The sequence below is a fragment of the Colletotrichum aenigma genome (genome assembly GCF_013390185.1).
Source record: "Colletotrichum aenigma strain Cg56 chromosome Unknown KSG_Cg56_contig03, whole genome shotgun sequence".
Taxonomy (NCBI): Eukaryota; Fungi; Ascomycota; class Sordariomycetes; order Glomerellales; family Glomerellaceae; genus Colletotrichum; species Colletotrichum aenigma.
Genome location: NW_023500909.1, coordinates 3029040 through 3053667, shown reverse-complemented (window position 1 = coordinate 3053667; position 24628 = coordinate 3029040). Strand labels below are relative to the sequence as shown.

General features: G+C 53.7%; 7 protein-coding genes across 7 annotated transcripts; 4 read left to right on the top strand and 3 right to left on the bottom strand.

Moving 5' to 3' along the window:
• Positions 1 to 1477: 1477 nt before the first annotated feature.
• CGCA056_v004782 (putative nucleosome assembly protein) lies at positions 1478 to 2559 on the top strand (the record flags this gene model as incomplete). The annotated part of the gene is made up of 2 exons (XM_037320037.1): positions 1478 to 1562; positions 1661 to 2559. The coding sequence occupies 2 exons, from the start codon at positions 1478 to 1480 to the stop codon at positions 2557 to 2559; spliced, it is 984 nt and encodes a 327-aa protein (XP_037181824.1).
• Positions 2560 to 2756: 197 nt separating this feature from the next.
• CGCA056_v004781 (Kelch repeat-containing protein) lies at positions 2757 to 7184 on the bottom strand (the record flags this gene model as incomplete). Its single annotated transcript, XM_037320036.1, has 8 exons — positions 2757 to 3193; positions 3253 to 3638; positions 5263 to 5587; positions 5640 to 6022; positions 6078 to 6186; positions 6234 to 6842; positions 6900 to 6998; positions 7046 to 7184. 8 exons carry the CDS (start codon positions 7182 to 7184, stop codon positions 2757 to 2759), a joined length of 2487 nt encoding a protein of 828 aa, XP_037181823.1.
• A 1787-nt stretch (positions 7185 to 8971) lies between these two features.
• Positions 8972 to 10565, top strand: ptaJ (Oxidoreductase ptaJ; the record flags this gene model as incomplete). The annotated part of the gene is made up of 6 exons (XM_037320035.1): positions 8972 to 9085; positions 9141 to 9182; positions 9231 to 9946; positions 9998 to 10209; positions 10261 to 10484; positions 10533 to 10565. 6 exons carry the CDS (start codon positions 8972 to 8974, stop codon positions 10563 to 10565), a joined length of 1341 nt encoding a protein of 446 aa, XP_037181822.1.
• Positions 10566 to 10707: 142 nt separating this feature from the next.
• CGCA056_v004779 (Periodic tryptophan protein 2-like protein) lies at positions 10708 to 13518 on the bottom strand (the record flags this gene model as incomplete). The annotated part of the gene is made up of 3 exons (XM_037320034.1): positions 10708 to 13258; positions 13328 to 13440; positions 13501 to 13518. 3 exons carry the CDS (start codon positions 13516 to 13518, stop codon positions 10708 to 10710), a joined length of 2682 nt encoding a protein of 893 aa, XP_037182380.1.
• A 465-nt stretch (positions 13519 to 13983) lies between these two features.
• CGCA056_v004778 (Septin-like protein spn4) lies at positions 13984 to 15314 on the top strand (the record flags this gene model as incomplete). Its single annotated transcript, XM_037320033.1, has 4 exons — positions 13984 to 14088; positions 14155 to 14317; positions 14372 to 14682; positions 14736 to 15314. 4 exons carry the CDS (start codon positions 13984 to 13986, stop codon positions 15312 to 15314), a joined length of 1158 nt encoding a protein of 385 aa, XP_037182381.1.
• A 576-nt stretch (positions 15315 to 15890) lies between these two features.
• Positions 15891 to 17347, bottom strand: CGCA056_v004777 ([Pyruvate dehydrogenase (acetyl-transferring)] kinase 2; the record flags this gene model as incomplete). The annotated part of the gene is made up of 3 exons (XM_037320032.1): positions 15891 to 16688; positions 16758 to 17040; positions 17112 to 17347. The coding sequence occupies 3 exons, from the start codon at positions 17345 to 17347 to the stop codon at positions 15891 to 15893; spliced, it is 1317 nt and encodes a 438-aa protein (XP_037182388.1).
• A 3444-nt stretch (positions 17348 to 20791) lies between these two features.
• Positions 20792 to 24593, top strand: ubp21 (Ubiquitin carboxyl-terminal hydrolase 21; the record flags this gene model as incomplete). The annotated part of the gene is made up of 7 exons (XM_037320031.1): positions 20792 to 20918; positions 20973 to 21120; positions 21177 to 21636; positions 21686 to 23887; positions 23936 to 24253; positions 24303 to 24432; positions 24484 to 24593. The coding sequence occupies 7 exons, from the start codon at positions 20792 to 20794 to the stop codon at positions 24591 to 24593; spliced, it is 3495 nt and encodes a 1164-aa protein (XP_037182389.1).
• Between the last annotated feature and the right edge of the window lie 35 nt (positions 24594 to 24628).

Genomic DNA, 24628 nt, shown 5'->3' with positions numbered 1-24628 from the left:
ACTGAGATTGACAATATTGTCAGAAAGTCTTTCCCTTCCTTCGGCCTGCAGGGATATTGTCCCGAGGTTTGGTTACATCCTCGAGAACTCAGCTGTTACCAGACGAGTGAGGAAGCCTCTTGCACGTTCTCTCTCTCAACTCTTGCAACTGCCTGCTCTGCCTGCAATCACTTATCACCTTTCAAACTCAACATACCCACTGTCAACCCCAGCATACACAATGTCAAACATCATGAGAATTTGGCAGAATCTCAGAGAAGCTACAAGCAACTCGAGTCTCGACGCGAGAGGGGACAACAACAAAAGTAACCCCTCAGTGGACCTCACTTGGTCATGGAGAAAAACAACAAACTGCCAATGGTGGTTAGCACGAATCCCGCATGACAAAAGTTGGCAGCGGTCTCCTGGTAAGGCCAGGGCGGATACCGGTGCAATTGCCGCTGACTTAGGCAGAAAGAAGAAAATGTTCTTCGGGGCACGACCGAATTTTTCACAAGATTGAGTGTGACTGGCGATCTAGAAGGCACCGGGTGGGAAATTGATGTGGGGGAATCACAGTTGTGGACTTGGTACAAGTTGGTAGATGTGGGTTAACTAGAAGAGAAAAAAAAAGTGAGCGATGTTCCTGTAGCAGCCACAGAGAGGACCCGCCCCAGGGTCTTTAAAGGACCCCTGATTTTCTGCAACGCCTTTCACGAGAGCTTAACAGAGACAAGCCAGAAAAGCACCCAAGAAATAGCTTTTCTTCGCTGCTCTGTGTTAGTGAGAAAGGCATCTATCTGCACCTGCACCAAAAAACGACATTCCTCATTGGGCCAGGCCCAGACAACATCCATGTCCATCACCAACCAGCTCTGTGGCTGCCCCGCCAAAATTCTCCGTCTCTGATCCAGTGGTTCTGCGCTGGCTGCGTCGTTGCGCAACCTCTCATTGATGGGAAACCTGGACTAGGGTGGCCTCCTCCTCCTCTTCTGAAAACTTCGAGATCAACAGGGACGTGGGACGTACCCAATGACATCAGTCACCGCCTGGGAAAAAAAAGACCACCGACTAGGGAAGGCAGCTTGCAGGAAGCTTGCACCGAGGGGGAAATTTTTTCTTCTGGTCGTCGTCGAACCCCACGTCAGTCCAGTCGGGTCCCCTCGTCACCCGTCCGTCCATCCTCATGCTGGGTGATGAATTTTTTTATTTTTTTTTTCACGGCCCATCCATAATAAATCACAAAAGTGTTGTAATTCGTGACGATTTGCTAAGCAGACTGCACTTGCGATTCATATTTAACCGGTGATCCCCAGTGCGAGGCGACCCCCTTCCCAGTTGTTCCTTCTCATCTTGCGCTGCCTGATCTTTCCTGCTACCCCTCCATAATCAATACCCCGCCACGGTGAAATCTCAAAAACACACTTGAGCTTCACCCTCACCACACACACTCACTCTCTCTTTAATCCTTCACCGAATCTTCATTACAACCGCCAAAATGGTCGAGATGATTGAGACTGGCGTCACCTACGAGGAGCTCGCCGACATCGAGCGCGAGTTCGAGCAGGTCGAGACTGAGATGCGTAAGTTTTTGCTCCCTCCCTCATACACTCTGGTCGCCTCCTTTCCTTTCGAGCCCTCAGAAAAATCTGTAATCTCACACGCCCTCCCCGCCTTCTAGTCCGCCGCCAGTACGAGCTCTCTCGCCCTCTGTACGAGAAGCGCGCCGCCATCGTCGCCAAGATCCCCAACTTCTGGGCCCTTGTCTTCGAGCAGTCTCCCCCCGAGATTGACGAGTACATCCAGCCCCAGGACGCCGCCCTCCTCTTGGCCTCCCTCAAGAACATCTCCGTCTCCCGCTTCGAGCTCGAGAACGGCCAGAACGGCGACCCCCGCTCCATCGCCATCCGCTTCGAGTTCGGCGACAACGAGCACTTCGAGGACAAGGTCCTCGAGAAGAAGTTCTGGTGGCGCACCTCCGAGAACTACACCGGCCTCGTCTCCGAGCCCGTCAACATCAACTGGAAGGCCGGCAAGGACCTGACCGACGGCCTCCTGACCGCCGTCCAGAAGGTCTGGGCCCAGGGCGGCCCCGTCCTCTCCGGCAAGGGCAAGCCCGCCCCCACCCCGGAGGCCCAGGCCCTCAAGGCCAAGATCGAGGAGACCGGCATGGGCGGCGTTTCCTTCTTCTGCTGGTTCGGCTACGTCGGCAAGCGCATCTCCGCCGAGGAGAGCGCCGCCTTCGCCGCCAAGGAGGCCGACGAGTTCAACCGCCGCAAGGCCGGCGAGAAGGTCGAGGAGAAGGCCGACGAGGACGACGACGACGAGGAGGACGAGTTCGAGTACGAGATCTTCCCCGACGGCGACGACATCGCCACCGCCATCGCCCAGGACCTCTGGCCCGACGCGCTCACCTACTTCAGTAAGTTCATCCGCTCGCAGGGCGGCGCCGCCGCCCACGATGATGGTGACAGAGACTTACTGTCCATGATAGCGCAAGCGCAGGAGGCCGGCGATCTCAGCGACGCCGAGTTCGAGACTGACGAGGACGACGACGATGAGGAGATGGGTGACGCGTAAATGTGCTTGGAAGGCAAGGAGAGGCGCGCGCGCGGTTGCAGCAATGATGTGATGACGTTTGGAACATTAGATGGTGATACCACATAATCAGTTAGCCCTTGGATGGGGACCAAAATCAAAAGCTTTTTCGTTTGTTATAACTACTACGTTCCATTACAAGTGATCTTCTTTCATACCATTCATTTGCAGACTGATTGTTATGCCGCCATCTCGTGCCTAGGCTGTGGCTCATATGAGCTAGGAGGCACCCCATGGTTTGCTGGCAACTCAAGGAGAATGTAAGAGCCCGCTTCGTGGATTCCAGTCAGGGTCGGCACCCCATGGTTCGCTGGCAACTCTCTGAGATTGTAAGAGTCCGCTTCGTGGATTTCAGTCAAGGCCGGCGCCGTATACGCGGTGCCGACTGAGCCAAACTTCGACGACGGAGAAGAATCCTGTGGTGCTGCCGCTACCTGCCGCTTCCTCCGTCTCCTGAAGAACAACACCAGACCAGCAACGAGAACCAGTGCTGCGACTCCTCCAACGGCACCACCCACAATAGCGCCGATATTAGGGCCTGATGGCTGAGGTTCTGATGGCTGAGATTCCGTATCACTAGGCAATCCTACTTCGCTTGCTGTAGCGTTCGGAGACCCTTTATCGTTGATGAGCCACCAGTCGCCAACACACAAAGGGTGTTCAGGTCTCACTTACACTGAGCAAAGAGCGCCTTGAGCTCCGGAGATACCCAGTTAGCAACGTTACCCTGGCTGTACCAATCTTTAACCACCTTGGGAGAGTCATAACCTCCAGCATTCGGATCGTAACGGTTTGTCCAACGGAGTTCCGTCATGTCAAAGATGCCGAGACCCAAGGGCCATAGATCCGGTGTTGAGAATCTCTTGCCGATAAATGTTTCAGGAAATAACCCGCCAACAGATAACATTTGTCGTCCGCCGATTACCGTACATGCGTGGTCTGCGCGTGGTGTCGAAAGGCCGTTGAGGTCTGCCTTAAAGAATTCGAAACCAGGAAGGCTAAGCACGTGGACCTCGTCGGAAGTAGCAAAGCTGTTTGTCTCCCGACCACCGTAGATGAAACTGCTCAACGGGGATTTGTCAAATTATTGTCCCTTGAGTCGAGATACTGCATTCACATTTCGTAGGTGTTATTGGGGCCAGAAACACCCTTAGTGCAAAACTTTTCTTTGCGAAACGGGGCATCACTCGTGGTTTGCTGCTGATACCACTCGTCACGAAATTGTGATGTCAGCTTCAGATCATGATTGCAATTTGGAGATACGGACCGTAGGGGTCATAGACTGAGATTTTATCGAATGTCATCCCGTCCCATATTGAGAAACGAGTTGCTGACACAGGTGCCTCCCACCCGCCGAGGACGACGAGTAAGCCCTCGGGGCCGAACGGCACAAATTGCAGGGAGCCGCCCTTGAATGTTCCGTACTTACCAAACCTGCTGGATGAAATACTTCGCATCTCGCCGGATCGCATGTCAAAAGACACGAGCCCAGGGGCAGGGCGGCCCTCAACACTTTTGTTTCCCAGTGTTGAGTTAGATGGTTGACTTCCATTGGTGCAATCGGCGTCCGTTCCCTGGTAGTGTAGCCGCCAAAGTAGTAACCGACGTTGTTGCTCTGGGAAAACGTTCCCTCTCTCGTCCGAGCGATAGCTAGAAGGTTGGGGGGTGTTATGTCTTGCCAATGGCCTCCGCCCGTGTCATTAGCTGTGAATTGCACTATCTTCTTATCCCAAGGCGTTGAGGTTCCCTTCCAGCCGCCCCAGGTGAAGAAGGCTTTCGAGGTAGGATCTTTCCAGATGGCTTGCCCGTTTAACATATATGGCCTGATTTCGGGGTTGTTTTCATCGTGACGCTTGCGGGGTCCCACGGCTCAGTCAGGCCGATGGAGATAGTCGAGTTGACTACCGCGCAAACCAGCGTCAGTTCCATCAAAGTTTTGAGAACAGAATTCTGCATACCTGGCCATGATGGGTAACTGCAATTTTCGTTGTATTTGCCTTCGTATTGCGAAACTTCACCTCCGTCTATGTAGACGTACTTTCCGATGGCAATGGCTTCGGGAAATCAGCGGGTCCGTTCTTGGGTAAGAATGCCGCGATGCAACTGGCCTGAACGTTATGCTCTTCGCAGGAAGCTGGATGCAGGTGGGGCATCAACCAACCCTCGAGTGTTAATGGCGGAATCCCAAGGAGGATGCATCTGAAGGGACGAAGCTGCTTGCCAAAGCAAAGGAGCCAGGGTTTGGTGACGCATTGATCACGACGTTCATGAGAGCCTTTCAGGAAGACGTGGGTAGTAGCCCTCGCTGCTGCATGGGACAGAAAGGCCTGTCCGCTGACGGTGTTGGGAGACACATATCACGGGACAAGAGGCTGAGATTGCTCAGGCAGCTGAAACATGCTCATACGATTGCGCTTTCCGGACTTGATGTTATGCGGCCTCAATCTCGTTATGCGACATCTAATATCGTAGGTAGCTGTACTGCCGACTTCCTCTTTGAGCACCATACACGCACGATCATTCCCTTCCTATGTCCTTTAATCGGTTCAAGTGCCGTATGCGCCTTTCATGGCATGTTATTCGCTGGCACCGAGATTCTTTCACACTCCTTTCAACCCTTTACAGCACTGCTCTCCAATTGCCTCATGCGGCCATTTCATGTCTGACAGGAGTTGGCGAGTATACTCCAGAAACCCCGTGATGGCCCTGTAATTCCACAGGAATTGAATGCTGGTTGGCATTCGCTTTATGGACCTGGTCCATAGCGGGCTCCGTGTAAGCACCACCGTCAGAACCGAACTTCGAGACCGGAGCATAGTTTGCGGGATCAGGAGTTCCGGGCGCCTTTTCTTGCGCTTCAGAAAGAATGCGGCAAGCCCGGCGATGATAGCCAAGCCTCCTAGTCCACCGACAACGCCGCCCACAATGGCACCAGTTGGCGTCCCGGAATTTTCAGAGCTGCCATCGTTCGGAGATGATGTTGGCGTATTCGTAGGGTCTGGAAATGCAGCTTCTCTTGAGATTAGTGGCGGTTTCACTTCTATGCGTCGATGGTCACTTACATTCTTTGAATAGCGCCTCAACCTCATCACTTGACCAGTCGACCCGATTTCCCTGAGCATACCAGTTCTTGACTACATCTGGAGACTCATAAGGATCCGCGCTTGCGTTATATTGATCACTCCAACGCGTTTCCGTCATGTCGAAAATGCCGATTCCTTGAGGCCATGGATCTTTGTCTGTCAGCGACGAGGGCCAGGCGCGGCCGTCCGTTCCGCCAACAGATATCATCTGTCTCCCGGTTGCAACACAAGCCTGTTCCAGGCGTCTGGTCGATTGCGGATCGTTGGCCTTGAAGAAGACAAAACTGGGTAGGCTCAAGACGTAGACGTCGTCGGTAGCATTCCGTATCGATTCTCCCATGACCCGCCCGCCGTAGATGAAGCTGAATTGGGCATTCGTGTAAGCTGCATGTAATTTCGACAAAATTTCCTGCTTACATTTCATATGTTTTGTTAGGTCCTTGGACACCAACTGTACAGAACTTCTCTGATGGTGGTGGAATGCTGCTCTTCGATCCGGTGGTCTGCTGGGAGTGCCACTTGTTGGCTACCATTGGCTTAGTCGAGACTCGTTGATTTGATGTTTTCACTCACCCTTTATATCATATAAATTGACGGAAGCGAAGTCCACGCCTGTCCAGTTGCCATAGCCGGTCTCTGTCGGTGCCCCTTGAAACCCTCCCAACACGAGCAGTAAACCGTCCGGCCCAAAGGGCACATATTCCATGGTACCACCCTTAAATGTGAAGTTTCCAGGCCCTTGGAAAGTGGTATGGTTGATCGAGCCTGTCTTCAAGTCGTAGGACACAAGCCCTGGAACGTTGAGGGTCTTGTCTTTGTCTGTAATAGACAAGTCGGTTCGCGCGTTTGCATAGCCACCAAAGTAGTAGCCGGTGGTCTTGCTCTGGCAAAAGGCACCCTCTGTTGCTCGATCAAGTTTGTATAGCTCGGCAAGATTGGGCGGACTTCTCTTTGACCAGGCGCCGCCTCCATTGCCGTCAACCTCGAAACGCCAGATATCGTTTTCCGGTGGCTTACTCCAATAAGGAACTTGCCCGCCCAAGACGTAGAATGACTTGGACTCTGTATCGCGCCAGATACCCTGGAGTTCCATCCTGGGTGTTTCGCCCTTGGGGGCGGAAAGCATCGTGACATTCGCACTGTTCCAGGACTGCTTCAAGTTAATCGATAGCGTCGAGTTCACTAAACAAGAAGGTCAACGATTTGTTGTATTGCATTGGGAAGATGAAATAAACTAACCTGGCAATGACGGTGTGTAATAAGAGGACATATTCTTGCCGTCATAGTTCTGTGCGACTTCACCACCATCTATGTAGAGGTAATCACCGATGATGATAGCTGAAGACAAATCAGCTACCAGCTATCAAGCTTGACCCACAACATACCTGAAGCAAAAGCTCGACGAAGGAAGTCAGAGATTGGCGGCACGTCGTCACGCCGGGTGAGTTCTGACGGTTCCGACGTGATTTGGCCATGAGCTGCAACTGCTAGCCATGGCAGCAGAAGGATGATCGATAAGCGCATCGCCAGCGGTTGTCACAACAGAAGCAATGGTTTGCGATCGGTATGGGTTAAATTGAAATCACTATGGGAAAGAGGGAGTTGGCAGTTCATAAAGGAGCGAACGCTTGCTGCCTGATGCCCGACTCTCGCCCCTTATCCCTCCGAAGGCCAAGGCCAAACGTCGCAGAAGAAGGGGGCAAAGTCCCGCATGAGCCCGTAAGCTCTACCATTCCTTAGTGAAGGCGAAGACCACGCTCAAGATGTACCGATCAGCCTTATAAGGGTGAGTGGCACGTTGTTGACATTGCCTGTGTTCGATGGCCAGCCACACATAACCGCATTTATTCTCCGATGCTTCGGGTGGCGACACTTTTTTGAGTGATATTTTCAAGGACGACCATGTCTTTGTTTCTTTTTAGTGATTACATGGTATCGTGTCCTGAGACTACAGATGAGACAGGTCTTGCAAGTTCTCGTCTAAAACAGAGGATCTCATGCGCCCAAGTCAACCCACTGTAGCTGTGAGGAGTTGAATTTGAGCTTGACCTGGGTGGTGATTTCATATATTTGGACAATGGAAGCATTATTTTTTGGATGTTATTTTGAAACCAGCAGCGGCCAAACAGCAAAGAGACCGACTTTGATATATCTGCATCAATTTCCTGATGCTTCAGGTAGCCTTATTTGAGTCGCAGGCTAAGGGAGGCGTGTGGCTTGAACGCCAAGCCTTGGCCAGCAATCTGAGTCTGTAAGGGATATCTGAAGATCGCCACCAACCTCGCTACAACTGTTGTATCCGCAACCTTTCCATTATCCATGGAGAGGGGAAGATCTGTCTTGTAAGTTCCCCGGCATCCAGGTTATTCCTTCACGATCAGAGTAGCCGTCCGTCCTCTCAAATGTATAGCCAGAATAGTGAGACTTGTAACTTGATGTTGCTCAACTAAGTCCCAACAGACTACACACAATGTTACCCACGCTATATATGAGGCCAGGGCCCTTTCGAACTTCGTGAAAGTGTACTCCACATCTATTCGGCTTTCGCGTTGAACGCCCAGGGCCGAGTTGGGTCTAGAATGCCTTCTCCACGATTTCCCCACCTGAGCTTACCAACCGACACTCAACGTCGTTACACTGATGGCATTCTAACTTGGTTTTTGCACCAGTCCTCGAAGCCGGACTTAGTAATCGGTCGGATTTACAAACGGCGCCGCAACGACTTCCGGCGGTACCCTGATCCTAATCGGACATCCTCGCTGTCCGGGCGGCACCGAGGTCAAGATCGACACAGATCCGACCGGATAGGTCGTCGGAGCTGACATACATCATCCGAGCTCTGATATCTGAGAACAAATACGTGAAATCTAATTGAATAATGATTGCCAAATGACTCCAGATGGCTTAGCTTAATCGACGGGTCGCCTCGCGCTTACAACCCCGTAGCGTGGTGATGACGTCAAAATCTGGGGTAGTTGACAAGGAGGAAACTCAAACAGGGGCATCACAGACCCCCTGCCAACCTACCCGCTACTAACCATCCTATGGGAACACAGCCGAATCGCATGTCATCCATCGCGCTCGCCCCTTTCCTACGTGCCTCATTTGTAAGCTGGCGAAGTTACATGTCGAATGTGCCCCTGCTGCCATACGTACTTAATTAAGGTTCAGTTCCGGCCTGGAGCTCCTCCCCGGGTTGATGCTTATCTTTATCTAAGATGCGACTGTCCCCTGCATCGAAGAGGATCTCAAAACACATTGCCATCACTGGAAACCGATCGTATTTGTTCAACTTTGCGAGATCAATCAACATGGCGACGGCTTACAACATCAAGGTCCCGGTTGGAAACACTGGGTTGTGGAAGTTCAATCAGCAGGATGCCTCTGCGAATAAGGTGTCTGAGCTTCTGCAAAAGGATCTCGAAGTAAGGACTTCACAAACAATCCCATCTTATCAGGCTTGTAATGACCATTGCACAGAAACACCATGTATTCTTCAACGCTGAAGGATTCCACAACCACGTGAGTTGTCTCTCACCCACCATAGAACCTCTCTCACCCCCCTCTTAGATACCTCATCACCTTCTTGCCCTTTACGGCACCGGCGCCGACTCTGACGCCCTCCAACTAGCCTGGAAAGATAATGCCAACTATCAACGCCCAGCCAAAGACCCCAGCAACGGTGTTGCAGACGAGCTGCACGACTGGGACAAGGCGCAAAAGTACCTCGGCAGAGAGAAGCACTATTCCGACTTCCTCCTCTTCTTTCAGCGCGAGATCGAGAAGAAGGGATGGGGAGAGACACTGAACGAGTACCTCTTCAAGGGTGACGCGCGCGCTGAGGACATGTTTCAGCGCATGTTTGCGGGATTTCTGCACCCCATCATCCAGCTCATGTACGGCGTGGAGTGGGAGCAGCCAGCCATCGTCGCCGAGGCTCTGGCGGAGGCTTCCGTTCACAAGAACCAGCTTGGTGAATTCTTTAAAGAGGCCGAGAAGAACGCAAAGAATGCGAAGACGCCGATGCCCGAAATCATGGATCTGATCGAGGAGATTAGAGGGAGGGAGAAGTTGGTGAACTCGGTGCAGATGAAGGACTCGAACAAGGTTTTTGACGGGGTTCTCAAGCGTGCGCCAGGTGAGATGATGGAGGTTGTGAGCAAGGTAAAGGTCTTGCCTGAGGAACTTGATGAGAGGACCGCAGAGATGTTCCATGCGAGTTGTTATGTTGCTGGGACTGCAGCACTCAAGCCTGGCAAGGAGAGCAGGTGGGACTTTTTCTTGATGTGAGTATTCAGGGTTTTTTGAAAAGTCGAGCGCAGCTGACAAGTGAGCAGCCACCACGTCAACGCATCTCCAATCTTCCTCTGCTTCAACTCCAAATCCTGGATCTCCGCAGAGAACAAGATTCGGATGCTGGAACACAAGATCCGTATGGACCTCGTCCAGTACGCGGCGCGTGGCAGCCCGCAGATCCGCGTCGACGCCATCAGCTCGTACAGGCCGAAGGACAAGGACCAGAATAAGCTGCTCGTCTCTAAGCCTACAGGTTAGCCAATTGGATGAGTCACCGAGAGAAAGCACACTAAGTTTAGAACAGATCTCCTTCCTAGATTCCACCACCAGTCTGATGATGGACACACCATCAAAGTGATACGAGCACTCGGAATTTGTCAGGAGCTATCCCAAAAATACAGCAACAAGCCATGGATCAGGATCAAGAATGATGATGAGTGGCTCAAGCTGCATTACTCTGTTCTGGACGGGACGGAACACTCTGGCACGAAATGGGTTCGATCGACTGGCCTGGACGAGGCGTGGAAGGTGAGTGGTCGAAATGAGATCCTCGAACTTTGCCACTGACTTATTTAGGACGTGCCCTCTCGGGATTCCTCGAAACTGTAAGCAAATACGATATTCCAATGAAGCAACTGCACAGGACATTCGGTGGCGGCCAGGGTACTGAAAGATATCACCGAGGATGTAGGATGCCGGAAATTGTAAAAACGGGGTATACATTGTAATTTTATCTATTCCAGCCCATTATCTAATCCATACCAATCCATCCCTCACCATCAGACTCGCTCTCGCCATCCTCAGCGTCTCCAATCGCTAGCGTCTTGCTGGGTGCGTCGTAAGCCGCAAGATCCAGCATCTTCACACCGCTGGCCTCCTTCTCACTGGCCTGGCCAAGCAGGTAATCCACCATATACACGTTGTCGTCCGCAAGCCTCCTAATCTCGTCCCTCATTCGTGCAACAGCTCTCGAAACAACACGCAGCTCAACGTCAACCTTGCCCCTGTGCTGCGTGAGCCAGGCACCGTGCTTGTCGACTAGTGCCTTGACCCAGAGCAGACAGAACTCAATGTGCGGTGTCTCCTCGGTCTGCGCGGCCACGAAGCGGAGTAACCTCGGGACATAGACGATTGGCGTGTCCTCGACGACGAGGGCGATATTGCTGTGCGGTATTGAGAGGAACACACGCTTGATCAGACCGGCCTCGTTGAGGCGGAAGGCCATGACCAGGGCCTTAAGGTAGTCCTTCTCGTTTTCGAGGACGGCAAGGGTGGAGGCGGGTGTGATTTCCATGTTCAGGTCGAAGGGATCGAACTGCAGGAGGTTGTCGAGGCTGTAGATCAATAGGCCCTCGGTGGAGGCGGCGCAAAAAGCCGTGCCTGTGGGCGCGAAGGCGACGCCTGAGACGCGGACTTCGGGCTGCTTCTTCCTCGAAGAAGGATCGCCGCGCTTAGAGCCTGGGAGGGTGTTGTCCACTCTGTCCTCACGATCAGAGGCCTCTTGGTCGTCGAGCATGGCGTCGGGGCCGGCTTCGGTGAGGTGCCTGCTGTTGAGGAACTCTTGCGTTCCGGAGAGGGAGAGATTGACGCTGACAGTGAACTTCTTGAGAAGCACCATCGTGTGGACTGAGTAAAGGCAGATGTACTTGCTATTGCCGCCGGCCAGCAAGCAGCTGCCATCTGTGCTGTATCGAATCGTGTTGAAGCTCTTTGTGCCTGACACGTTGGCTGCTGTCCTGCGGTCGGTGATCTTGCGACCACCAGAGACATCGCGGCGGCCGTCTACACCTGACACCTGCTCTGCATCTTGGATAGACCAGAACGACAGCTGACCGTCCAGCGTTGAGACGGCAAGCTGCAGCGAGTCGGGGCGCACGGCGATGTCGAGCACATCGGCCTGTAGCTGCAGAGGCTCGCTTGTTTGTGTTCGGTTGAAGATGGACCACACTCTTGCGGTGCGGTCCCAGCTGCCACTGATGAGAGAGTCTCCGTTTGGCGTGAAGGCCAAAGCGGACACAGGTCCTTCGTGCCCTGACAGTTGGTCCAGGAGCTGACCTGTTTGTACAGACCAGATGTGGATGTCGAAAGAGTCCAGAGATCCAGCAGCGACGACCTCGCCGCTGGGGTCCACGGCCATGCAGGACCATGATAACCTCGTCGGGGCCGTAAATGTCCTGAAGTTTCTATATCTGATGAGATCCCACGCTCTTACTGAGCCGTCCAAGCTAGATGTGAATAGAACGTTGCCCTTCTTGGAGAACTCGCAGGCTGTCACGCCACTCGTGTGCTCTGTGAAGGTGACAATACAGAATCCTGACTCGACGTCCCAAACTTTGATCTTTCCGTCGTCGGCGATCGTAACGATACGCTGGCCGTCGGGCGAGTAGACCAGGGAGTTCATGGAATCGAAGTGACCCTGCTGCTTGAGGATGTACGACTCGGACTGCCATTCCCAAACCAATAATTGACCCAGCTTCGACGCGCCAAAAGCCAACCACTCGCCGCTCTTGTTGATCGTTACAAAGTCGATGTCGTTCTGAGAGATGTTCAGGTTGTGGATCATGTTGAAATCGGGCATCTCGTACAGGCCAAAGGTGCCGTTGGAGAAGCCAGCCACCAACAGATTGGACTCGGGGTGGAAGGTCGCGCAGCGCACATGCGCGCTGCCCTGCATGAAGTAGTGTCGGTTGACTATCCTCCAGCGCATATCGTCCTCGTCGACGTCAACCATCTTGTCCTCGTCCTGAACCGGCTTTCCGACATACTGCCAGTCAAAAACTGCGCCGTCTTTGCTGACCGTGTAAATTGTCTCCTGGTCTTCCGAAAACCAGGCGCCAATCACAGCTTGCTTGTGACCGGAGAGCACCGTAGGCACGAATCCCTCCTCTTGAGTCAAACTCCATATCCTGGCCGTCAGATCCTTGGACGTGCTGAGGAAGAATCGCGAATCGCTAGACCATTCGATGTGGCGCACGTCGTCAAAGTGGCCGGTGTGGGTGTGGTATTTCACAAAGGGGGCGAACTCGAGTTCTCCTTCGGCGTTGGCGTCCGGGGTGGATGGAACGTGCCAGACCTCGATCTTGCGACCCAATCCAACGGCAAAGTGGCGTCCCGATGGGGCAAATGACAGCGTGGTGGGAGCTGACTTGAAGGAGAATCGGTAAATGGCGATTCGGCGAAGGACATTCGTCAGGATAGCTTGGCCATCTTCGTCGATCGACAGCAACAGGTTTCCTCGGGGCGTCAGGCCGATTCTCGAGATGTTCTTTCGATGCGCAAATGGCAGAGTATGAGACTTGTTACTACAGATCTCGATTAGCATACCAGTGCCTTACGCGCCGATTCGCGACATTTCGCGAGCCTTCACCTACTTCACAAGATCGAAGACAGTGACCCTGTTCCCTACGGGGGAGAACAAATGGGTGCCATCGGGGCTGAAGAGCAGGTTGCCCTGGCAGTAAACCGTGCCGAGCAAGTTGGAGAACTACGAGTTTAATACCTGGTCAGAATCGCATGCGCTTGCGGGAAAAGACGCGAACCGTACCTTGAAATCGGTCTTCATTGTCAATTGGCACCCATTTCCTCACCTTGAAGCTACAGAAATTCTCTCCAAGTTTCTTATCGATTGAGCCGGGACTGGACTTTTTTTGGTGGGGTCGGCGAATCATTCATCCTTACATCCGTGGGCTATTCCCATTAAGGTAAGGCGCGCTGTTGGGTGAACGGACCAGGGGAAAAGGGGACTGATTGGCAGGAAAAGGGGGGCCCTTTCATTAGTCCCCTGGACAAGTGCCCAATGAATGTGCAGCAGACAACCCCAGAAGACCGTAAGGGAAATTTGGAGGTGGCACCTTTTGATTCCCCTGAAGCACAAGCTCAAACCTCCCCAACTCAACTGTCAACACGCCCACACCGCAACCACATCACGAAATCCGTCGCGTGTTCAATTGCGAGACTCGCGGCCAAACAGCTCCAATCAGCCATCAACAAAGTGTTTTGAGCAGTCAACCTTCAAATACCGCCCAAAATGGCCCCCGCCGCCGCCGAGAGCGCTTCACCGATTGGTATCGCCAACCTCCCCAACCAGCGGCATAAGATTGTCGCCAAGCGAGGAGCTGGCTTTACTATTATGGTACGAAAATTCTGTTGAGAGGCATCTTGCTGGACGATATTGGACGGGATACTGATTGAATTCTAGGTTGCGGGCGAGTCTGGCCTTGGAAAGACTACCTTCATCAACACCCTCTTCTCCACGACCATCAAGAACTATGCCGACCACAAGCGCCGTCACCAGAAGCAGGTCGACAAGACCGTCGAGATCGAGATCACCAAGGCTGAGCTTGAGGAGAAGTTCTTCAAGGGTATGGTTCTCCCAGGAACCCCAATGTCTGGATCATACGATTAACCTGCTATAGTCCGCCTGACAGTTATCGATACCCCCGGCTTCGGCGACTACGTCAACAACCGCGATTCGTGGATGCCCATCATCGAATTCCTCGACGACCAGCACGAGTCTTACATGCTTCAGGAGCAGCAGCCCCGCCGCCAGGACAAGATCGACCTCCGTGTCCACGCCTGCTTGTACTTCATCCGCCCCACCGGCCACACCTTGAAGCCCCTCGACATCGAGGTCATGAAGAGACTCTGCTCGAGAGTGAACCTGATTCCGGTCATCGCCAAGGCTGATACTCTTAGCCCTGCGGACCTGGCCAAGTTCAAGCAGCGCGTATGTGTCTGTGATCATTTCCTACCGACCAACACTGACGTGCTCCAACACAGATTCGCGCCGTTATCGAGGCTCAGAGCATCAAGATCTACCAGCCCCCCGTCGAGGAGGACGACGAGGCTGCTGCTCAGCACGCCCGCAGCTTGATGGCCGCTATGCCCTTCGCCGTCATCGGTTCCGAGAAGGATGTTAAGTCCGCCGACGGCCGCGTCGTCAAGGGTCGTCAGTACTCTTGGGGTGTTGCTGAGGTCGAGAACGAGGACCACTGCGACTTCAAGAAGCTCCGCTCCATCCTCATCCGCACCCACATGCTCGACCTCATCCACACCACCGAGGAGCTTCACTACGAGGCCTACCGCGCTCAGCAAATGGAGACCCGCAAGTTCGGCGAGGCCCGCCCCAGGAAGCTGGACAACCCCAAGTTCAAGGAGGAGGAGGAGGCGCTGCGCAAGCGTTTCACCGAGCAGGTCAAGATCGAGGAGCAGCGTTTCCGCCAGTGGGAGCAGAAGCTCATTGCCGAGCGCGACCGCCTCAACAAGGACCTCGAGCAGACCCACGCCCAGATCAAGCAGCTCGAGACCGAGCTGGAGCAGATGCAAGGAAGCGCCGTCCGCAGCCACGGCCGCCGCTAAATGTGTCCACGGTGAGGCTTTGCCTCGAGTTTTTAGCGGTTTTTGTCTCGGCAGTCGGTGCTTGCTGGATTCTCGACATTTGTTCTTCTCTTAGCTTCCGGGGATCGAAGACACCAAAGGCCCGCATCGTCTCCGGTCTTCCAGACGCATCTTTATGGGTATGCCACTAAATCTGGTCGTTCGTACTGGACGCCGTGATCGACTTTATGACTACGACCTGAGTCTTATCAAAAGAACAACACACAAAAGCCACGTCCTACGACATGGTATGAGATGGGCTATGCGTCGGGAGTTTTCTTCTTTACAAAACCTGTTACCCCTTTCTTCCCCGTTTAGTTACCCCCTGTTTCTTAGTCACGATGTAATCCAGCTCACCTTTTCATGATACCAAAATTAATGAGAAAGGCGTCTATAATCCTAAACATTCAATGCGTGTTCGTAATGAGGTACTACACTGCGCCATCCCTGCAATGCCCCGGTTCTGCCGTCGTCGTCATTCGTGTTGGTATCTTTACATGTGCCTAGCCCTGACCTATATGGAATAAAAGAAAGGATGATTTCTACTCTACACTGAAGTTACACAGCATCCATGGATGCTCTGGTGGTCAGTTGTTCGTTCTTGTTACCAAGCTTCGATATCTGAAGGAAAGCATCTACACCGTAGCCCTCGAGACTGTGTAGTTCGAGGTTTCCGGCCCAGTATTCCGCGTACACCCTGCTCAGGGGCAGGCCCATGCCGAGACGCAGGTTCGGCGGCCGGGTGGTCATGGAGGACAGAGAGCTGCCGTAATTTGGCGTCTTCAAGTCCGCGCGGCCCAGCTCGTCGGTGACGTGCAGCTCTTGCATGGTGGCGGCCAGTTTGGGGACCCGTCCCAGGTTCTCCAGCCGGCGCTCGCTCTGCGGCCCTTTACTAAAGGACCAGAGGAACGGCAGCTCGTCTCTGGGTATGCCGCCGCCCTGGTCTGAGATGCGGATGATGACATGTTGCTGGGCCTCGCAGATGGTCACTTCAATAGGCGGGACGGGCCCGCTCTGGTTCTTACTACGTTGGCGGCGCTCGATAACTGCTTGAACCGAGTTGCGGAGCAGCTCGCCGATGATGTACTCCAGGTGGCTGAGGATGTAGGGGAAGCTTGCCTCCAGGTGGCCGACGATCTTGATCTCGGGGACCTCGACGTCACGGCCGTACGTGGAGCGGGCGAGTGCCTCGACTGCGTGGCTGCAGCGTTCGATCACGTCGCGGGCGATGCACTTTATGAAGATCTCGCCGATGAACTCTGACTCGTTGAGCTTGGCCCCTGGGGAGAACCAGGGGGAGTGGTATGTTTCTGTTAGGGCGAGGTGTTGCTCGGCGATGACTCTACGGGAGATTCTCTACACGGGGTATGTTAGGGTGCCAACGTGGGGTGTCGGCGCGGCCGTGCAGGAGGGTATGAAACTTACAGATCTGAGGATGGTGTTCATAAACTTGTCCAAGTCTTCGGCATCCATCAAGCCCCTGGATTCGAGAATGCCCATCGAAAGTTTTGGAATGACGGTCAGATGCGCCTTCAGCATGCCGCTGATGATCTTGCAGAAGCGCTCATTGTCCTCAAGGCTCTTGATCTCCTTGACCTTGCGAAAGGTGTCGAAGGCTCTTTGATAGAGCTCATATACCTCCTTGATGTGGGGGTTCTCGACGACGACGTAGGGAAGCTGCTCCAGATCTCTTATTCGGTGGGCGATTCTGTCGTGGGGTCCGAGTTAGTCTTTTAGACTCTGCGGAGGCGGTATGACTCGGTGGCGGCGACGACGTACCTAGTTGGCAGCTCCGTACGAACGTAGTTTGCAGAGCTGAGAAGTCGCGATTCTGTGAGAGAACGACCAAAGACCATAAGTTGGCGAAGACTAATAGGACGTGCTTCTTTGGCAACCCATCTGGGAGAGGTTGGGTCAGCATGTGACGACAGGTACACAACGGAAGGATTTGGCGGCGCACTCACTCGTCTAGGACCGACACCGGTCTCCAATTTGAGCTGCTCATGGGGCGCCATTGCGACGGCGAGGCGCTGAGATCCAGGAGCTTGTTCCTAGCCGCGGGCGATGCCCTCCTCGGGGCTGCTGTCAGTCCGCATCGTCGACTGGCATGGCTGGCATGCCGCAATGCGATTGAAACCATGCCGTCGATTCCATGCGCGGGGAGTATCTCTGGGGAAAAGTCGTCGGCGCAGGGAGCAAGCAGAAGCTGCTGTAGGAGCTGTCGGGACTCGAGGTGCGGGAGGAAAGCTGGAGCTGTAGGAGTGTCGGGCGAAGGGGTATATGAGCGAATTTTAGGATCTTCGAGGGACGGTTGGGCAGCTGTTGAAGCTCATGGTCTGGTGGTCTCCCAGGGACGGGGCCTGAAAAGTGGTGGACGGATTGGATGACTCTCGCAGCAGGAAATGGCCGCTGAATGATACCCTGGGGCAGGCACTGGCAGGGTCTGGAACGGGTACCCCACACTGCGGAATCGGCGCACCACGCTGCGGACTGCCGTAACGGGCATCCCTGGTCTAGCGTAGTAGCGGCGGTTCGTGATTGGGCCGAGGGGGGCGGGATGGAGCCCCTGCACGAGCTGTTTGGAGGTGCGTTTCTCCCGCCTGACAGACCGGATTCCCAGACATGTCAGCTCGGTCAAGGGGAAGAATCACATATTCATCGAAAGAGGTAGAGTGAGGCGTCGTTTAAGGCCTTGGGCGCTTGTCCAGCGCGGGAGGAGATAATGTCGATGTTGTGATAGGTAGTCAAGCCAGGCAAGAAGAGGTCTTCACATGTTCAAGATGGTTGTGGGCAGATGTTTGTTTCCCTGTGACAAGGCTCAACCTTGTCTTGTTTCGAAGACGTACTGAGACGAGGTTCTTTCCTGCTAACAGCGGACCTGATGAGCTGGTTGCACTGGAGCTGTATGAGGCCTATTTTTCCGGATCACAGCATGGGCGAAAGAGCGATGGGATGGAAGCAGTCGATGGTTGGGTTCGCTGAGGGAGAAATAGGCATTGCCTCGGGATCTCTACTCGGCTGTGCTGCCAATCATGAGGCAGATGTAGTTGATGTGACATTTGCAACTGACCGGCAGCCTCCAGACGGGAGGAGTTCCGCAATGGGCAGTTTTGAGGTGGGCTGCCGCATCTGATCTCGTCTTGGATCTCATCTGCACCGTCTCCCAGATATCAGGTAAGGTTTATACAGTTGCAAAGCTGGCCTCCAGAGGATTCCGTGATAGAACAAATAGCGTCGCCAACGATGTTCGGTGCAAGAGCTCACGTGCATCCAATGCTGTGGGAAGGCGCACGTCCAAGAGCCAAGGTGTGCCAGATGGTAAGCTGTTGCTTAGACAGAAGCAGCATTGAATTCGGCCGAAGTGTCGGGGTTCGCATCGATAGCTCTTGTGCACTCGGAAAGCTAAGCTAAGGTGAGGTTATCGAACGCCTGTGCACTTAGTCATGAGTTGGAGATATCGTCTGAGGTCTGCGTTTGGGTTGAGGACCCAAATGCTGAGATGCTGAAGAAGAGATCGAACGGAAGTGAGAATGGGACAACCATAGGAGAAATAGGGGAGATGGGACACAAGGGACAATTGGCGTGCTGATGTTATTCGACCCGGAAACGGAACAGCAACAGCCGAATAGAGAGGCTTTCCCAACCTAAGTAGGGACATTGACTTGATGTCCGATGCTTCGAATAAAGTGCAAAGTGCGTTGGCATTCGCCCTGTCTACTTGCCCGCTGTTACAGCAAGGCTATCGGGAGCGTCGTGCTGCTCACCCCAGCAACAGGCGGCATTACCAGTGTCAAGTCGTGCCTCGCTTCAAGCGAGGTAACGTGCTAAGCCAAGGACAGACGACGTGTGGCTTGCAGACATGAAAGAAAACGAAGCAGCCATGTTGGCGGTCACAGCAACGTCATTGGAGAGGGGTGGGGAACTGCTGATTTCGTGGGAGCACTCACTGCACCAGACGGGAGGTAGTGTGGTGACTGAGGTGAGCCCGGGGAGTGGGAGTGGAGCAACAGCAGGGCAGCTTTGCTCCGGGCGTGGTCCCGCCTGCCCGCACAGCACCCAGCAACTGGCGACTGATTGACGGTGCTGCTGCGCTAAGGTACCTTACCTGCTGCGTACGCACTGCAGTGAATGCACAGAGATGGGCTTCCTTGCTCCATGGCAGCGTGGAGTTGAGAGGTGAGCCCAGCCAGGCGGGCATAAAAAAGGTCCTACTGGCTGGGCTGATCTCTTGACAGCGGGGCAATGCCCTCGACTGCGATTCCTCAGGTATCCACTTTTGTCAAGGCTGAACCAGCATCGTAACCCGTTTCGTTAACAGGCGATACCTTTCTCCAAGTCTCCATCGCAGTCCCCGTCCCGTCTCCATCGAGCTGCCTCTCACACTTCACTGACACTGGAGGAAGAGGATCAAGCAAATCAACTGTACGGGCTGCTCTCTGTCGCGGCACCACACACTGCGCCCTCTCCAACTTATTTTTTTTCCTTCTCCTTCCCTGCTCCACGACGACTGGATTTCCGCAGAAGCAGTGCTCAAGCTCAGTGTCTAGTCACGTACTCTGCAACTCCCTCACTGGACGAAGGAGGGCTGACTGGTAATCGCCTCGAACTCGTCAACCTGTCTCGTGCCTGCTGCCCCAGCGGCCGGATCCCACCATTTGCGTCAGTACTGTAGGTACCTTACCTGCCCGCCAGACATCTACCGACCGACGCAGACCGACCGTGGACACGCTGCTTGCTGCTCACACCTAGACCGACCCAAGCAAGGTGAGGTAGGTAGGTACCTTAGGTTACCTACCGTACCAGACAGCCAGGCCAAGGTCTTGCCTCGCCCGCCTCCACCTCCTGGTCGTGGCTGCAATTCATGCAACTACTCTTGCCTCGCCGACACCAACTCCAACGCTGATTCCTTCTCACCAAGACACCATTACTCCTTGCACCCGCCGTGCCCGTGTCTTTGAACGCAGCCTGCCGGCTACCTTCCATCATCCGCTGCCCGCCTGCCCTTCGCGGCTCCTACTTCGTCATCGAGGCAGCACTGGCGCAAATCGCTGTCCAGCTGTACTTTCCTGGCTTTGGCCCCGGCCCTGGCACTGGCAGCGACATTGTGCATCCTCTTGCACACCACAGTTGTAGACCATGGTAAGCCTCGACAACCACTCAGTTGCCATTCAGCCCCTCTTTCCCTTGCCCGATTGTTTCTCGCCTCCGTTCTTTGAGCTTCCCGTCTGCTGAGTCCGCCCTCGTCGCTGCAATCTCCCCTCGGCACGTCCCATGTGCTTCACCTGCTTTTCACCCCACCATCCTCCAAAGTCCAAGCCCACAAGCTGCTCGGCCATCCTCTCCAGACAGACATCACTCCCACCCGTCGCCTAATTTACCATACCGCCAAGCCTGAATTGAGCTAACCCTCATCGCTACCGACACAGAGCTATAACAACGACATACACTCGCCGAACGAGATGGTGGTGGACACCGACGAATACGCCGGCGGCCCCGACTCCGAGAAGGAGCCCATCGCCATCATCAATCCAGACAATCTCGACAATGAGGTCGAACAGCTTCAAGACCTGCCCCTAGCCACCGACTGTGAGATCACCCAATCCTCTGCCGAAACACCTTGCCCCGGCTAACTCGGACCAGATGAGGCCATGAAAGATGTCATCTTCCCACCACTTCTCGAGGAGCCCCGCATCCTCGAAGATGTCCATCACACATGGACCGTGGAGTCCTGGAGGTCAATGTCCAAGAAAGAACATGGTCCCGTCTTCGAAGCCGGTGGCTACCCATGGTATGCTTCTACTCCCCGTCGCATCTCGCATCAACCTAGCTAACCACCCTCCATAGGCGTATCTTGCTCTTCCCGCACGGCAATAACGTTGATCAGTGCTCCATCTACCTCGAGCATGGATTCGAGCCGACTCAGATACCCGAGAACTGGAGCTGCTGCGTGCAGTTCGCTTTGGTGCTATGGAACCCGAACGACCCGAAATTATATACCCATCACTGTGCTCACCATCGCTTCACCAAAGAGGAGTCTGATTGGGGATTTACTCGATTCCTGGAGCTTCGCAAGATGTTCAATGTTCCCTGGGAGTCAGGCAACCGACCATTGTGCGAGAACGAGACGGCCAACATCACGGCATACGTTCGCATCGTCGAAGACGAGACGGGAGTTCTCTGGCACAACTTCAACAACTACGACTCCAAGAAGGAAACCGGCTATGTCGGTCTGCGCAACCAAGGTGCCACGTGCTACCTCAACTCTCTCCTCCAATCTTTGTATTTTACCAACGCATTCCGAAAAGTAGAGTCGCAAATTTCCCACCCCATCGGTATCAAGCTAACAAACATAGGCGATTTACGAAATCCCTACGCAAGAAGAAGAGAGCATGAGCAACAGTGCATACACACTCCAGCGTCTTTTCTACCAGCTCCAAACCTCCGAGACCGCTGTCGGAACCAATGAACTGACCAAATCTTTCGGGTGGGAAACGCGACACATTTTTGAACAGCAAGATGTTCAAGAGCTGTCGCGTAAGCTCATGGAACGCATGGAGGAGAAAATGAAGGGCACGCCAGCTGAACATGTTCTCCCTCAGATGTTCAGCGGTAAGATCAAGACCTACATCTCGTGCATCAACGTCGACTACGAGTCTAGCCGTATCGAGGACTTTTGGGACATTCAGCTGAACGTGAGCGGAAATAAGAACCTCTTGGAGAGTTTCCAGGACTATGTTCAGGTGGAGAAGATGGATGGCGAGAACCAGTACTTTGCCGGCGACGAGTTCAAGCTTCAGGATGCCAACAAGGGTGTGATCTTCCAGAGCTTCCCCAACGTCCTCCACCTGCAGCTCAAGCGATTCGAGTACGATATTCAACGCGACACGATGATGAAGATCAATGACCGATACGAGTTCCCCGAGCACTTCGATGCGTCCCCTTACCTGTCCGAAGACGCTGACAGGTCAGAGTCTTGGGAGTACCAACTGCACGGTGTACTTGTTCACAGTGGTGACCTCAACGCTGGCCACTACTATGCCTTCCTCAAGCCTGAAAAGGATGGATGGTTCTACAAGTACGACGACGACAAGGTCACGAAGGCTACAATGCGTGAGGTCTTGGAGGAGAACTTTGGCGGAGAGTACAAGACCAGCCCCAACGCCTACCTCCGTGCCCCCATGCAGAAGAAGACTCCAGTTCTGCGCCAGAACAGCGCTTACATGTTGGTGTATATTCGCAAAACCCGCCTCGACAACATTCTTTGCCCTGTCACAAAGGACGACATTCCTATGCATCTCCGAACCAGGTTTGAGGAGGAAACCGCCCTCAGAGAGGCGAAGCGTAAGGAAAAGGAGGAGCAGCATCTTTACATTGGTGTTAAGGTCATCACGGAGCAGAGCTTCCAGAAGCATGGCGGCACGGATCTGACCTCGTTTGAGCCGGACCAAGCCGAGACAGAGGCCGCCCCCCGCTCCTACAGGGTACTTCGTCAGTCTGCGATGGAAGAGCTGGTAGCGACGATTGCGAAGGATATTGACGAAGATCCCCGCAAGATCCGACTGTGGATAATGGTCAACCGCCAGAACAAGACGATTCGTCCCGATCAACCCATCATGGATCTTCGCCCTACGGTGGAGGAGACCTTCCAGAGGGCTGCCGCGCACCGGGACCAGTCCTTGAGAGTTTGGGCCGAGGTCGCCGAGGAGACTACACCTGAAGGCGAAGCAATCTGGCCGACTTATCAAAGCCAGCTCAACGGGGTTGTTGTAAAGAACGATTTGATCCTACTCTTCCTCAAGCACTTCGATGTTGAAGAGCAGTCATTGAACGGCATCGGCCACGTCTATATTAGTAAGGAGAAGAAGGTCGAGGAGCTGGTGCCGATCATTATGAAGAAGATGGGCTGGGGCGACAAGCTGCCGTCCGATGAGAAGATCTCACTGTGGGAGGAGATCAAGCCAACCATGATCGAGGCTTTGAAGGCTAAGCAGTCTCTCAAAGCCGCAGAGCTACAGGACGGTGACATCATTTGCTTCCAAAAAACCACTGAGCGCAAGAGTGATAAGAACATTCTGGAGAAGCATCTGGGGTTGGGCGATAAGGACAAGCAAACACCAGAGCAGCCTGTCAAGAAATCGGACCGGTTTGACGACGCGCGGGAATACTACGACTTCCTGCACAACAAGAAGACTGTCAAATTTCACGCGCACCCGACACGTTGCAACGCCGAAAAGTACCAGCCTTTCGAGCTGGTTCTGAACTCCAAGATCACTTACGACATGCTCTCAGAACGCGTCGCGGACAGAATAGGTGTGCCGGCCACTCACATTCGCTTCTGGACCGTCAACTCGGCCACGGGAAACCCCAAGACGACTGTCAAGCGCGGTGTCAATCAGAGCTTACAACTCATCCTCAACCCTTCAGGTTATAACCAACTTAGCACAAGCCAAAGGACAGATGCTTTCTATTTCGAAGTCCTGGACATGAGCTTGGCTGAGTTGGACACCAAGAAGAGTATCAAGATTACATGGCTCAGCGAAGGCATCACGAAAGAGGTGAGACAATTTTCAAAGAGTGCTGTGCGAGACGCTAACCCTAAATAGGACCAATACGATCTCCTTGTCGCCAAGAATGGCAACATTGAGGACCTCATCCAGGTCTTGGTCAAGAAGGCGGGTATCCCAGAGGAAGCTGAAGGAGGCCGCATCCGGGTGTATGAGACCAGCAGTCACAAGTTCTATCGTGAACTCCCGCGGGACTACCCTGTTATCAGCATGAACGACTACACGAATGTCTACGCCGAGAGAGTTCCTGAAGAAGAGGCCAACGAGGAAGAGGCGAACAACTTCATCCAAGTGTTCCACTTCCAGAATGAGCCGAACAGAGTCCACGGCATTCCGTTCAAATTCTTGCTCATTGAGGTACGCGTCACCTGATTTGTTTATTGAATTTGATGCTAACATGACACAGAGCGAACCGTTTGCAGAGACCAAAAAGCGTCTCGAGAAGAGGACTGGCTTCAAGGGCAAGAGCTTCGAGAAGATCAAGTTTGCGGTGGTTAAGAGATCGCACTTCTCCAAGCCACAATACCTTCAGGATGGTAAGATAGCTGATTGCCTTTGTTTGTGATTGTGATTCTGACACTGGGCAGACGACGTACTCTGGGACATTGCGACAAACGACGACGACTTCCTCGGCCTGGACCATGTTGACCGGACGAGAACACTTAGGAACGGCGTTGGCGACCTGTTCTTGCGGTAAACGTTTCCTCTTGCTGCAGAATTGGATGCCCATGA